Source organism: Tupaia chinensis, unplaced genomic scaffold, assembly GCF_000334495.1.
Source record: "Tupaia chinensis unplaced genomic scaffold, TupChi_1.0 Scaffold148607_1, whole genome shotgun sequence".
NCBI classification, from domain to species: domain Eukaryota; kingdom Metazoa; phylum Chordata; class Mammalia; order Scandentia; family Tupaiidae; genus Tupaia; species Tupaia belangeri.
In genome coordinates, this window is record NW_006208456.1 from 1,442,982 (window position 1) to 1,458,740 (window position 15,759).

At 41.0% G+C, this 15,759-nt stretch overlaps 1 protein-coding gene and 1 pseudogene across 3 annotated transcripts in view; one reads left to right on the forward strand and one right to left on the reverse strand.

Annotated features, from left to right (window-relative positions):
* PSEN1 (presenilin 1) overlaps positions 1–15,759 on the forward strand; it is a 79,830-nt gene that overhangs the window by 51,463 nt on the left and 12,608 nt on the right. For all 3 annotated transcript variants that reach the window (XM_006170510.3, XM_006170513.3, XM_006170512.3), the window contains exons 7-10: positions 2,891–2,989; positions 4,734–4,820; positions 10,316–10,489; positions 12,710–12,828. In XM_006170510.3, coding sequence (XP_006170572.1) covers positions 2,891–2,989; positions 4,734–4,820; positions 10,316–10,489; positions 12,710–12,828 — 479 coding nt within the window. The remainder of the gene's footprint in view (positions 1–2,890; positions 2,990–4,733; positions 4,821–10,315; positions 10,490–12,709; positions 12,829–15,759) is intronic.
* Positions 13,554–14,144, reverse strand: LOC102497297 (transcription factor BTF3 homolog 4 pseudogene; annotated as a pseudogene).

Consider the following 15,759-nt stretch of genomic DNA (forward strand, 5'->3'; position numbering starts at 1 on the left):
GCCGCATGGCGAGCCGGGGCGCCGGCCAGGCCGTTCCCGGCGCACGGCTGCCAGGCTTCCTATTCTTTTTTAAAATTTATCAATGAATAAGTGCTCGTGTACATGAAAGGAGAGGAGGGTGGGAACACAAACACCCTCCAAAGTGGCTGGGCTTTCCAAAATCCCCTTCCTCTCATCAGATCTTGGACTATAATACCTGGTGGACCATAGTAGGAAACCTCATTATCCCCATTTGATTGACAGAGAAAGTCTGCAGAAATATGGGGTTAGTAGATGACATCGCAGTTACATTGGTGGACTCCCACATAGCTTACTATGGTTAAAATCCCAGACCTGGTGGCTTGAAAATAACTCCAGGCATATGTGCGTGCAGGCCCAAAATCCTGGGAGGAGAATGGAGGAGAAGAGATTGCAGCATGGCCATCTCCTCTTGGGGAGAGATTTGTCACTTTCCTTCTCACTTTCTATATCTTGTCTCTCTCTCCCCAGCGAGTGCACATACCCTAAGGCTAAAATCTAAAACAAAACAAAACAAAAAAACCCTGCATAAATAGAGTTGAACCAGTTTAGTTCTCAATTTGGCAAGCAATCATAGAACAATAGAAGTTGTATATTCTCTGTGATCACCTTTCATAAGGACCTTACATGACACAGTACATTACTCATCTTGTTACTGCTTAGCTATGATCAAGAAAGCCAGTTCCAGGGAAAAAACACCTTGGTTCAAAGGCACACTCCTACCTATCACTTATTGGCTATATGACCACAAATTTTAACCCTTACATATCAGTAAGTGATAATTATTATTTAAAAAATAAAACCCTGTGAAGTAATCAAGGCAGTTATTGTCCCTGTTTATTTAGAAGCTTGAAACTTTTAGAGGTAAGTTATTTGACCAAGCTTATAATATCTGATGGAAAATCTGTTCGATCTAGAATACAATATCCCGTCTGCTCTATTGTACTGTTTTTGCAGTCACTCCCTATTTTATCTGTACGTAATATAATAGAAGTGATCCACAGAATTTGAATTCCTTTAAAATGAGTGAGAGGTGGGACCAGCAGATGGCATAATGATTATATTGCTGGACTCCCACGTAGTCAACCACATTGTTCAAGTCCGAGATCCAGTGGCTTAAAACTCATGCCAGGTGCATGTGTGTGTGCATGCCCAAAATCCCAAGAGAAGGATGGATGAGAAAGGATTGTGGTGTGGCCATCCTTGGGGGTGGGGTGGGGTTGGGATTTCTCGCTTTCTCTGTCTCTCCAGTGAGTGCACATACCCTATAGCAAAAATCTCTCTCAAAAAAAATTTAAAAAAAGAATGAGAGGTATTTGTATCCAATATTTAGAATAGGGATCCTCAACTCTACTTTTACCAGCTCTCAAGATGTTTTGATTTTTCATAAAGATTGTTCTGAAATTTTCAAAACAAAGTTAATTTTAACTCACTTTAATACTCTAAAAATAAGTTTATCATTTATTTAGCAATTCTATAAAGGGGAGCATGTCATGAAACTAAAGTAGTTATAGGAGATGGCAGCCTCAGACATGCTGAAAATCTGTTTCAGAGCAAGGCATGTTTCTTCCCTTTTCTTGTTCAAACAATTCTGAGTAGAAGTGGTGAGAATAAGATTGATTTGTGTGTTTGCACCTGTGTTTTATATTGTATTATTTATATGAGGAAACTTGACCACATGGAAACATGAGGGTTTTTTTGTTTTTTGGTTTTTCTTTGTTTTTAAATCTATATAAATGACAATAATGTCAACACAAGTCTTCTTTAACATGTTTAGCTATACTTGTTTTATACTTTCGGATATTTGAAATAATTCTCTGTTTTTTTTAATCTTCTGACTGTTTAAGATAGCAAAAATGCAGCTGATGGGTATGATCAGGAATAATTCAAACATACCGCTTCCTCCCTGAGTTGTTATTTTTGTAAATTAAGTCACCTTTTAGGGGACCAGTAGTTAGCATAATGGCTATGTCGCTGTAGTCCCACGTAGTCGACCACGGTTCACGTCCCGGACCTGGTGGCTTAAAACTCACGCCGGGCGCGTGTGTGTGTGCCCAAGATCCCGAGAGGAGAATGGAGGAGGAGGGATTGCGGCATGGCCATCCCCCCTTGGGGGGTGATTTCTCCCTTTCTGTCTCTCTGTCTCTCTCTGTCTGGCGAGCGCAGGTGCCCTATAGCAAAAACGTCTCAAAAAAAAAAAAAAAAACAAGCCACCTTTTAGTACCATGTGTGTTCTGAGATCTAAATATTTGCAAAGTGCTTCTATTTGACCTCAGACTAAAGAAACACTAAACTTCTTCATGCCCAGAGTTATTATTTTGCATTAAGTTTGTGGCCCACTTACTTCAAGTATCCCTCAGTAGTACTTACACTTTATACTTTTCTTCAAAAAGAGAAAGGACAAGTCTCTTCTACTTTCCTTATTTTGAAAAGTTCAGTGAAATTCCTCTATTAAATTCCTCTTAGATTTAAAGCTTCTATTTCTATCCCATAACTGATTTGTTTGGAAGTTACTTGTCCTATTTCTGCTTGTTGTAAACTGACAACTACTCCAGAATAATCTGTCTTGTCATTATTGCTGCCTCATTTCTTCAAATTGGAAGACTTATTCCTAGAACTCAGTGTTGATACACTGTACACTAAGCAAACAGTAGTCAAGCCCAAACTGAAATGCTCATAGATCTTCTGTGTGGTTTTATTTCATGTAGTTTTTTTTTCCTCCTACCAGTTTCTCTGCCATTTATTTCATATTCATTCAACACATTTTGTGTTAAAAAAATTAAACCTTTATCCTTGATTTATTATTCCCTATCACGCCCATTAACCCATACCTTTTATCTGATGTCTTTTTCTATTTTTTTTTTCTTTCTAGATTTAGTGGCTGTTTTGTGTCCAAAAGGTCCACTTCGTATGTTGGTTGAAACAGCACAGGAGAGAAATGAAACTCTCTTTCCAGCCCTCATTTATTCCTGTAAGTATTCAAAAATGATACTGAATTAATCATCGAAATTCATGGGGACTCGAACACAAATAGTTATGGTCATTATTATGTAACTTTTTCTCATCTTAAAAGAATTATTTTATTTAACTTTATTTATTTATTTTAATTTGACCAGAGAGAGACAGAGAGAGGAAAAGTGAGAAAGCAAGCCGCTAGGACCAGGATTCGAACTGCATCGGACATGTGGGAGTGCAGTGCCCTTAACTACCACACTACCTGCTGGCCCCGTTTTTCTCATCTTAAGTACATAACATTAATGGAACTCCTGCAGGTTTCCATTTCCTTGCCTTCTACCTTACATTTATTCAAAAGTTTTTAGTATGAGTGGAGGAGAGACAATACTTAGAGATTGGAAAGCTAGTTTTCCCATTTAAAATCTTGTTAGTCAAGAATTATTGGGGCCTGGGACCAGCTGTTGGCATAATGGCTGTGTCACTGGACTCCCATGTTGTGGACCGTGGTTTGAGTCCTGGACCCGGTGGCTTAAACTCATGCTGGGCGCATGTGCGTGCGTGCCCAAGATCCCGAGAGGAGAATGGAGGAGAAGGGATTGCGGTGTGGCCATCCCCCCAGGGGGTGATTTCTCGCTTTCTGTCTCTCTGTCTCTGTCTGTCTGGCAATCGCATGCACCCTATAGCAAAAACCTCTCCAAAAGAAAAAAAAAGTTATTGGGGCCAGCAAGTGACATAGTGGTTATGGTGCTGGACTCAAAAGATCGACCATAGTTTGAGTTCTGGACCTCGCACCTCAAAACTCACTCTGGGTGGGCTGTCAGGGCACTGGATTCCCATATGGCTGACCGTGGTTCAAGTCCCAGACCTGGTGGTTTGCTTTCTCACTTTCTCTCTCACTCTGGACGAGAAGGGATTGCGGCGTGGCCATCCCCCCAGGGGGTGATTTCTCACTTTCTGTCTTTCTGGCGAGCGCACGTGCCCTATAGCAAAAAACTCTAAAGAAAAAGAAAAAGAAAAAAAGAAAATTTCAAAAGTGAGACATAAGATGAAGGAAATGTATTCTATGTATCTTGAGAATTATAATCATCATTTGAAGCTTTCATGAAGCCCAGTTTGTCTTTGAATTTAATTCCAGTAAGCAACTTCCATCAGTGAGTTCATACTATTTTAGGACATTTGACTAGTTCATCCCTTGTTCCAGTGGATTCTTGCTGCCTGCGCAGTTTTTCTTCTGGCTACTTTTCAGAGACTGTGAGTATTGAATAGTTTTGTAATAGCAGCTGCACTTTGAGCACTGCAGTAAACACTCAGTTTTAGAATTTTTTATCTTTTTTTTTTTTTCAGTCTGCTACAGGGTGCGTGCATTCTCCAGAAAGAGACAGAGAGAGAGGGGAGAGAGAAAGTGAGAAGTCATCCCCAAGTGGGGAAGGCCACATCACCATTCCTTCTCCTCCTCTCCTCTTGGAATTTTAGGCATGTACACACACATGCCAGTTGCGCTTTTCAAGCTGCCAGGTCTGCGACTCGAACCACAAATTCAGCCACCTTAACCACTAGCTACCAGCAAGCTCTCATATCTTCTAAAACCAAGGAGAGTCTTTTATGGTTCTTCATATACATTTACGTCTGATTGTCAAGGATTCTTAAGGCACCATTATGAAGGTTGATGATTTGTACAGAGAAATAATGGCCTGCTGTCTATTCAGGTACTTTCCTTCTGTATTTTCATTGCTCATGTGGAATGTTGTCTTTCTCAACAGCAACAATGGTGTGGTTGGTGAATATGGCAGAAGGAGACCCAGAAGCCCAAAGAAGAGTATCCAAAAGCTCCAAGTATAATACACAAAGTAGGTGACTTTTATTTGATAAAATCCTGGTTTTGGGGATCATTGTCATTTTACAGGCTAATGTTGAGTTATGAGATAATTATTTTAACCTCCTTCTGTGATTCTAGACACTTATGAGCATTTCCTGGAAGCTGTGATAATACCCAGTAACTACATAGATACCCTAGACCCAAACAGTACAGTCAAGGCACTTCAGGTTAAGAGTTCTGCCATATGGGGACCAGCAGTTGGCATAATGGCTATGTCGCTGGACTCCATGTAGTCGACCGCAGTTCAAGTCCTGGACCCGGTGGCTTAAACTCACGCCAGGCGCATGTACGTGCGTACCCAAGATCCCTAGAGAAAAATGGAGAAGGGATTGCAGGGTGACCATCCCCCCAGGGGATGATTCCTCGTTTTCTATCTCTCTGTCTCTTCTCTGTCTCTCTGGTGACCACACGCGCCCTATAGCAAAAACCTCTCCATCCCCCTCCCCAGATAAAAGAGTTCTGCCATGTGGCCAGCAGGTGGTGTGACTGAAGTCCCAGACCTGATGGCACGCGCGCGTGCGCACGCGGTCTCTCTCTCTCTCCCCCTCTGATCAAATTAAAATATAAATAAATAAATAAATATAAAATAAAATTTAAAAATAAAATAATAAGATAAATAAATGATTATTTTTGGTGGGGAGAGGTTTTTGCTATAGGGCACATGCGCTCACTAGAAAGACAGAGACAGAAAGCGAGAAATCACCCCCCAGGGAGGATGGTCACGCCACAATCCCTTCTCCTCCATTCTCCTCTCGGGATCTTGGGCATGCACGCACACGCGCCAGGCGTGAGTTTTAAGCCACCGGGTCTGGGACGCGAACCGCGGTCGACTACGTGGGAGTCCAGCGACATAGCTATTACGCTAACTGCTGGTTCCCAGGTGGATCATAATGATTACTTAGGGTGGGAGAGCAAAAGGCTTGCTGTAAATACTTCAGAAGATACTAAGGAGAACACAGGCTGAAAGTTTAATTTTAAAAAGGGCTGAAAGTTTAATTTTAAAAAGGGCTAACTGTATATAGCACAGCAGTTAAGCTCTGTGCAAAGGAAGCTGGATCCCACCATGGCTGACCAGGGTTAGGGTGGCCCCAGAGGCTTAAACGCTATAATAGGTGCACGCACCTGCCCAGGAAGCTAATAGTATAGAAAATTGGAGGAAGGGAGATTGCAGCATGACCAGGTCCCACTGAGGTGTTGTTCTCTCTTTCTCTTTTTTTCATTAAAAGAAAAGAGAAATAGAGTTGAAGAAAGCCTGGTGTGATAGTATACCTCTGTTATCTCAGGTACTATGGCCCCTGAGGCCAGCCTGGGAACATAGCAATGCTCTGGGGGACAAAAAAAAAAGAGAAAGAGTTGAGAAATAACAGCTCAATATAAATAGTGAAGAAAGAAGGAATTTTTTTTTTTTAAGTTTTTTTTGCTATAGGGCACAAGTGTGCTCACCAGAGAGGGAGAAAGTGAGCAATCATTGCACAAGGGAGATGAGTCCTGGACCACGCCACAATCCCTTCTCTTCTCCTCTCCTTGGGATTTTGAACATTCACGTACATGCACCTGGCATGTTTTCCAAACTGCCAGGTCCAGGACTCAACTGTGCAGACATGTGGAATCCAGCCACCTTAACCCCACACTACCTGGCTAGGCTTCTTCTTTTCTTTTCTTTTCTTTTCTTTTCTTTTCTTTTTCTTTTTTCTTTTCTTTTCTTTTCTTTTTTTTCCCCTGCCCTGCCCTGCCCTGCCCTGCCCTTCCTCTTTCCTTCTTTCTTTCTTTCTTTCTTTCTTTCTTTCTTTCTTTCTTTCTTTCTTTCTTTCTTTCTTTCTTTCAGACAAATAGAAGGCTAATAAACTTATGAGGAAGCTGAAAAAGAGGCAAAATAAATATTGGTGAAAGAAAAAGAAGCTTTAACTGGGCTAGCTCTGTGTTCTGGTAGTTAAGGCAACCAGATTTCACATGACTGACACTTTGGTTCAAGTCCAGGACCTGGGAGCTTGAGAAACATGTTGGGTACTTGTGTATGACCAAACCCCAAAAGAAAAGATAGGAGAGAAGGGATATAGTGTGACCATTCCGCATGGAATGGTCAGGTTGCTTTCCTTTCTGTCTCTGGCAAGCACACATACCCTCTAGCACAGAAAGGGGGGAGGAGCCTTAATTCAGTTGCAGTCTGTTGGGAAAGAGAGAATTTAGGTAGTATAGAGTATGATAATTTGGCATTTAAGTAGCTGAAGTGGATACTGTACTTTGAACTGGGAATTCATATTTGGGACCCAGTGATATCAGACTCTGTTCTGTGATGAGCAGGGTAGCAGAACAAAGTGGTGTTAGTGGAAGTAGGAAGTGTGTTGGAAACACTCACTGCAAACCTAGTTAGTGCATTAAAGAAAATGAAAAGCTAATTATCTGTGAATATCATACCTGTGTCTGAGTGTATATTTGATACATCAAGATTCTCTTTTTTGTTAAGAATTATTTTTATTTAATTTTATTCATTGTTATTATTTTATTTTTTTGAAGTTGACCAGAGAGAGAGAGAAGGAAAGTGAGAAAGCAAGCTGCCAGGACTGGGACTTGAACCATGTGGGAGTCCAGCTGCCTTACCTCCACACTACCTGCTGGGCCCCTTCATCAAGATTTTCTTTTAGGGAATAGCAGTTGGTGTAATGACCATGTCGCTGGACTCCCCTGTAGTTGACCGTGGTTTGAGTCCCAGCCCCAGTGTCTTAAAACTCACACCAGGCGCATGTGCGTGCGTGCCCAAATCCCAAGAGGAGAATGGATGAGAAGGGATTTCAGTCTTGCCAGCTCTCCTGGGGGGTGATTTCTCGCTTTCTGTCTCTCTGTCTCTGTCTTTCTGACGAGCGCATGCACCCTATAGCAAAAACCTTTCAAAAAATTTTTTTTTTCTTTTGACAAATCTCTATTGTGTACTTAATCATGTGCCTTTTCTAGCCACTAGGAACATAGTCCTGACCAAGCCATCCCTTCCCTTGTGGAGCTTATGATCTGTTGGAGGAAATAGACATTCAACAAATAATTGCATGAATAGTTGTGATAAGTTCTGTAAAGACGTCTGAGTTGCTGTGAAAGTTTATAGTAGGGGAATTTAATTTATTCTGGACAGTCAAGGAAAGCTTCCCAGAGAAAGTAATAATAGGTGATAGGTAGCTAAAGAGTGAAAAAAGCTTTTCAGAAAAGGAACAGCATGGGCAGGGGCTCTGAAGAGAGGGAGCTGGCTGAACTGCAGAGTTCCTCAGTGGGAGTACTATTGGTATTTTCATGTGGGACTTGCCTTTATGTTGCAGTATATTTAGTATCCCTAACTCTTCATCACTAAATGCCAGTAGTGTCTTTGAGGCATTGCAATAACCCCAAATCTTTTTATCTGAGTATCCGAAAGCACCCTCTGGAAGGCTACCCTTAGTTGAAAAACCACTGTGTTAGGGACCAGTAGATGGCATAATGGTTACGTCACTAGACTCCCACATGTTGAACACAGTTCGAGGCCTAGACCCGGTGGCTTAAAACACACCAGCACGTGTTCATGTGTGCCCAAAATCCTAAGAGGAGAAGGGATTACAACGTGGCCATCCCCCCCGGATGATTTCTTGCTTTTTGTCTCTCTGTAAGTCCATGTGCCCTGTAGTAAAAATTTATCTAAAAGAAAAGAAAACCACCATGTTAGAGAAATCAAAAGTTAGATTGGAACAAAGGGACATAAAACCTCAAGAGGGATGTGTGTGCAAAGAAAAAAAATGATAGAACCGAGAGGTTACCCAAGGATAAATTAGTTATAGGTAACACATAAAAATTAGTCAAGGGGGGAACAGCAGTTAGCATAATGGCTATATCGCTGGACTCGCATGTAGTCGACCGCGGTTCACGTCCCAGACCCGGTAGCTTAAAACTCACGCCGGGCACATGTGCGTGCGTGCCCAAGATCCCAAGAGGAGAATGGAGGAGAAGGGATTGCGGCGTGGCCATCCCCCATGGGGGGTGATTTCTCGCTTTCTGTCTTTCCAGCGAGCGCATGCACCCTATAGCAAAAAAAAAAAAAAAAAAAAAAAAAAACTTTAAAAAAAAAAAAGAAAAGGACTGGTCCTGTGGTCTCATGGTTAAGGGAGCCAGATCCCACATGGCCCACTGTGCAATTTGAATCCCACCCCTGGTGGCTTGAAAAACACATTGGGCACTTATGCATATGTGCCCCAAATTCTGACAGGTTGGAGAGAGAGAGAGGAGAAATAATCGTGTAAACCACAGCCCATTGTAGGGGATGTTTTCTCCATCTTCCTCTGTCTGTAGCTCTCTGGCAGGCACATGTTCCCTTTGGCAAGTTAAAAAAAAAAAAAAAAAAAAAAGCCAAGAAACAGCTAAAAGAGTTGAAAGTTGGGGGCCAGCAGGTAATGTAGTGGTTTAAGGCCACTCATCTTCCACATGGCCAACTGTGTTTCAAGTCCCAGACCCTGTGACTTAACTCATGCAGGGCGCATGTGCATGCCCAAACTTCCATGGGAATGGAGGAGAAGGCATTACACGGTGGCTATATCCCCTAGGGGGTGATTTCTCACTTTCTGTCTCTCTGTCTCTCCAGTGAGCGCACATGCCCTGTAGCAAAAATATCTCTCTCAAAAACAAACAAGCAAACAAAAAGAGTTGCTTATCATTTTCAGTCAGATGGCAGTCATGATCATGAAAGGACAGGCTTGGAAAGAAGTTCATTCTCTCCGTCTCCTAATCCTGTCCCTGAAGCCAGTGGAGAGTGCCATCAGTCAGGAAGCTTTTAACCAGAAAATCCCAATCCTGTTGGTTTAAGCAAAGAAGAAATGTATTCTTGTGTGTGACAAGAAGTCCTGAGATATAGACATATGTGAGTTTGGTTGATTTTGTGGTTCACTAATGTCAAGGGCCCAGGTTCTTTCTGTCATCCCACTTGGCCATTTTTGCATTTAGGCTTGGCCCCTAGTGTCCTCTTTCTCATGGTCAGGATAACTGCTGTTCCAGGCATCCATCCAGACAGACAGACAGCATCCAGTGGCAAGAAAGCCATGTTAGTTTTTTCCTTGAGTCTCTCTTAAAGAGTGAGAAAAATGTTCCCAAAATTCCAAGCAGAGTTGGCCCCACCACTCATTAGGAGGCACCCAGTCACAACCCCACAGTCTTAGAGCTTTCACCGGGAAGAGGAATGGTGGGGTTTTCATACTTGGCTTGGATTGATCAGAATTTACCGTAAGAGTCCTGTGGCCAAGGAGTGGAAGCCCAAAGAAATAAGGATCCTGCCCTTAGGAAATAAGGGTGAAGATGATTCTTACATACACAACCAAGAGGCATTGCGATAGCCCTTACTTTATGGTTTAAGAGCCAGCTAATGTGGCTGCAGTGACAGGTATTTATTGTCTCCATGTAATTTTTTTAAAGATGTTAAGACATTTTCCTAAATATATCTATAATTTCCACTTTCTCTTAAAGGCACAGAAAGGGAGCCACAAGATGCTGTTGCAGAGAATGATGACGGTGGCTTCAGTGAAGAGTGGGAAGCCCAGAGGGACAGTCATCTAGGGCCCCATCGCTCTACAGCTGAGTCACGAGCTGCTGTCCAGGAACTTTCCAGCAGCATCCTAGCCAGTGAAGATCCAGAGGAAAGTATGTGCATTTCTCTACATTGCCAAATCATGACTCCTTTAAGTAATGGCATTATTCACTCCTTTAAGAATAAAATGAAATGAGAGCACTATAGTCTGATTCTACATGACAGCATCCGTTTTAATGAAAAAATACCAGCAATAGTTGGTGCTTTTGTTGTAGCTAAGTTTATTAATAGGCCAAATTCTCTCCTAAAGAGTTTTTAAATTGGCTCTACTGACTGGTCTTTTAGCTTTTATTTAATATAATGAAGTTATTTCAGTAAGACTTCATAGTAGGTCCAGGACTCAGACTGCAGTAGGCCATGTGGGAGTCCAGTCTTAACCACCACACCAACTGCTGGTCTCCTCAAAACAATTTTGAAGAAGAAGAAAGTCAGTGGACCTACACTATCTGATTTCAAAACCCACTCTACTCTACTCTACTCTCTGGGGCACTCAGGCACACATGCCCAGTGTGAGTTTCAAGCTGCAGGGTCTGGGACTCGAATTGCGATCAGCCGCATGGGAGTCCAGCACCTTAAGCACTACATCACCTGCTGGCCCCAATCCAAATTCTTTATACTGGTGCACGAGACCTTACATGACCTGTCCCTTGCTTGCTTCCTACCACTTTCCCCTTGCTTGCTGCACTCTAGGCCTGCTTTCTTTGTTGTGGAGTAAAGTATAAGCATATGCAGTATCAAAGATAAACCTCAAAAGTATATTAAGTGAAAGAAACCAGTCACAAAAGACTTCATACTGTATGAATGCATTTATATGAAATGTTCAGAAGAGGAAAATTTATAGAGATTAAAAGGCAGGTTGGTGGTTGCTGAAGGCCTAGAATGGGAGAGGATTAACTATAAATAGGTACAGAGTATTTTATTGCAGTGATAGAAATGTGGATCGATATTACGGTTGTACAACTATCAGTTTTACTTACAGTGAGTGAATTTTGTGAGAGAAATTATACTTCAGTAGAGCTGTTTTCAAAAATGAAAATAAAAGGGCCAGCTCTATAATGCAGCAGTAACACACTGCCCAAGAGATACTGGATCCTATGCGGTTACCAAGACCTGATTAGCCTGAAACATGCTAGGCACACGTACAAGCGCCAAGGATCCTATGAGCTAGAGGGGAGGACTGGATGAAGGAGATCATGGCATGACCAGTTCCTGTGGAAAGAGAGGGGTTAGGCAGGAGGCATGGTGGTTAAGGTGCTGGACTCCCATGTGGCCTACTGTGGTTTGAGTATTGGACCTGGTAGCCTGCTTTCTCACTTTCCCTTTCTCTCTCTCTCTCTCTCTCACTTTGGTCAAATTAAAGACATAATAACAAGGGGCCAGCAAGTGGCATGGTGGTTAAGGTGTTGGACTCCCACATGGCTGACCATGGTTTAAGTCCTGGACCTAGCAACCTGCTTTCTCACTTTCTCTTTCTCTCTCCCACTCTGTTCTCTGGTCATATTTAAATAAATGAATAAAATAAATAAAGTTAAATAAAATAATTCTTTTTAAAAATAACAAACAAATAATTTTAAAATGAGATGCAGGGAACCAGCAGTTAGCGTAATGGCTATGTCGCTGGACTCCCACGTAGTCGACCGCGGTTCGCATCCTGGACCCGGTGGCTTAAAACTCACGCCGGGCACGTGTGCGTGCGTGCCCAAAATCCCAAGAGGAGAATAGAGGAGAAGGGATTGCGGCGTGACCATCCCCCCCGGGGGGTGATTTCTCGCTTTCTGTCTCTATGTCTCTCTCTGTCTGTCTGGCGAGCGCACGCGCCCTATAGTGAAAAACCTCTCCAAAAAAAAAAAAAAAATGAGATGCAGAAAGGGAGAAGGGAAAGGGGAAGAGAAGAGAAGAGAAAGATGACTCCTGTCTCCTAGGGGTTTCTTGTGAGGATTTATTCATACCAGTGTGGGGCATTCAGTACATGATAATTACTATTGTTGTTTTATTGATATACAGCAGCATCTACTGTTAGTCATGTCGAATCTGAAATGCCTACTGTAAAAAAAAAAAAAAAAAAACCTAGCTAAAACTAATTTTTTTTTAAATTACTGATCTGAAAAGCCTACTGTAAAAAAAAAAAAAAAAAAAACCTAGCTAAAGCTAATTTTTATGTAAATTACTGACTTCTCATTCATTACCAGGTGGGGTAAGGCAGTGATATTTTTGAATTGTGAAATCATAGCAGAGTGACAAACTTTTAAATATTTACCAACTTTCCTTTTTAGGGGGAGTAAAACTTGGCTTGGGAGATTTCATCTTCTACAGTGTTCTAGTTGGAAAAGCCTCAGCAACAGCCAGTGGAGACTGGAACACTACCATCGCCTGTTTCGTAGCCATATTAATTGTAAGTATATGCTAATAAAGACATACTGGAACTCCTGGTTTCTGAACTTTGCTTATGCTGTCCTTTGAAGCAGTTCCTTTCCTTTCTTTTCTTTTCTTTTTTTTTTAAGTGGAAAGATTTGTTTTCTTTCTTTTTTTTTTTTTTTTTTTTTTTTTTGTGTTTTTTTTTTTTGGGGGTTTTTCTGAGACAGAGAGACAGAAAGCGAGAAATCACTCCCTGGGAGGATGGCCACGCCACAATCCCTTCTCCTCCTTTCTCCTCTTGGGATCTTGGGCATGCACGCACATGCCCCCAGCATGAGTTTAAGCCACCGGGTCTGGGATGCGAACCACGGTTGACTACGTGGGAGTCTAGCAACATAGCCATTACGCTAACTGCTGGTCCCCCAATTTGTTTTATTTCTACTGGGGAAAGAGGAGGACAAATAGAACTGTTTTCCAATTTGCTTTCCACTGTATACACACATACTCACACACATACATACACATATATTCACCAAAAATAACCCAACAACAACAAAAAAAATCGAAAACCAGAACACCCTGGAGCTGCACCAATACTTCATATTTTGACCAAAAGAATAGATCCTGGGAGGAAGTGAAAAATGCAAAAATCAAATGACCAAAAAATGCTGAACAAACAGCATTATTAATGTACAAAATATTATATTACTGAACTAGTAACAGGTGATGTTCTTCGTGTCTGTAAAACTTTGGAACCACATAACTATTTGTTAAATCTAGTCCATGCCAGCTTCCAAAACCAGAAAAAGTTTTAGTTAGCTTCGTTCTTTGATGCCTCATCAAAGCTTTCTACAAGATCTGGAACATCGTCATCCTCTTCATCGATGTCTTCTGGTTTTGGTGCTTTGCTATCCAAGACTTGCCATGGGGACTGTTCAGCTTATTTCCTAAGGCTTGTTAAACGGTCTGCACCAAGCTGACTTAATATTCCAGGAAGCATTTCTCTGATTGGTTTGGCTTCTGCATGACCAGTAATTGCAAAGGTATGAGCAGAGAGGGAAGCTTGGACTTTGGGATTATTGAAATGAATAACTGTCCCATCATCTTTAATAATGTTCACCTCTTCAATACCAGCTGTATTATTCACAGCCAGTATTTTTTAGAGAACTCTGAAGTTTTTTATCATCATCTGTAGCTCTTCTGTATACCACCCTCTTTCTGTGAGCTGTACCCTTTCCCCCTATCCAGACCTGAGCCTGAAGTTTAGCTAACTTTTCTTGATTCATGCTGTTGGTAAATCTGAAGCAGGGAGAGTCCTCCAACACCAGCACATGGAAAGAACAAGATGGCTGCCTCAGCAAAGACAGAAAAAGACCTTTTTTTTTTTTTTTTAAAGAATTATTCATTTAGGGGCCTGCAGGTGGTGTGGTGGTTAAGAGTCCCACACAGCTAACCATGGTTCGAGTCGCAGACCTAGCGGCTTGCTTTCTCATTTTCTCTTTGTCTCTCTTGCTGTCTTTCTCACTCTCATTCTGTCCCTTTCAGGTCAAATTAAAATAAATTAAGTTAAATAATTCTTTTAAAAAAAGAATTATTATTCATTTAATTTTGAGTTGTTATTCAGTTTGGTCAGAGAGAGAGAAAGCACACCACCAGGTCCAGAACTCAAACTGCTGTCAGCCATTTGGGAGTTAAGTGCCTTATCCACTGTGACACCTGCTGGCCCCAAGGTTTACTCATTTTATTTTTTGTGGGTTATCAATCCCTCATCTGAAGCATAGTTTGCAAATATTTTCTCCCATTTTGTGGGTTGTCTTCTTCACCCTATTTATTGTTTCCTTTTCAGCTTTATGGAATTCTACTTTTCTATTTCTGGAATTGCCGTCTGCACTTTGTGGTCTTAAGACATTTTTCCTACTTTATGTCTTCAGTGTTTCCCCTGTGATATTCACAAGTAGTTTTTATAGTTTGAGGCTTTACATTTAGATCTTTGACTCATTGTTTAGCTGACCTTTGTTAATAGTGAGAGATGTGAGTTCAATTTCATTTTCTGCAGCTGGATATCCAGTTCTCCATTTGTGGAAGAAGCTTTCTTTTCCCACTGAATTGTCTTGTGCTCTTTATCAAAAATCAGTTGGCTGTATGTTTGGGGTTTATTTCTGGAATCTCTATTCTTTCCCACTGGCCTATATGTCTGTTTTTATGCCAGTACCATGCTGTTTTAATGATCATAGCTTTGTAATATATAAGGTCAGGTAGTGAGATGCATTCTACTTTATTCATTTTGCACAATAGTGCCTTGGTGATACAGGCTCTTTCATCATTCCAAATTTTGTGATTGTTTCTATTTCTGTGAAGAATGTCACTGGTAATTTGATTGAAATTGTACTGAATTTATAAATTGAGTAGAACTGACATTTTAATAATATTGATTCTTCCAAGAACAAGGGATGTCTTTATGATTTTTTGTATTATATTCAATTTCTTTTTCCAGTTTGTCAGTTTTTCTTGTAGCAGTCTTTCACCTCTTTGTTTAGATTTATTTCTGGGTATTTGTGTGTATGTAGTTACGGTAAATGGGATTGCTTTCTTCAATTGTGCCTCAGTCTGTTTATTGATGGGATATAAAAATGCTATATATTTTTGTATATTGATTTTATATCCTGCAACTTTACTGAATTCATTTATCACTTCAAGAAGGCTTTTCATAGTTTTTTTTATGTATATAATCATGTCATCTGAAAATAGGGATGATTTTTTTTCTTCCTTTCCTATTTGAATGTCTTTTATTTTATCTTCCTGTCTGTCTGTGTTGGCTAGGACTTCTAGCACTAAGTTGAAAAGGAGTAGAGAAAGTGGACAACCTTGTCTATAGTGGGAAAGTTTTCAGCTTTCCCCTTTCAGTATGATGTTAGCTATTTTACTCCACCTTTCCTTTCTTTCTTTTTTTATTTTTTTTTTTGGAGAG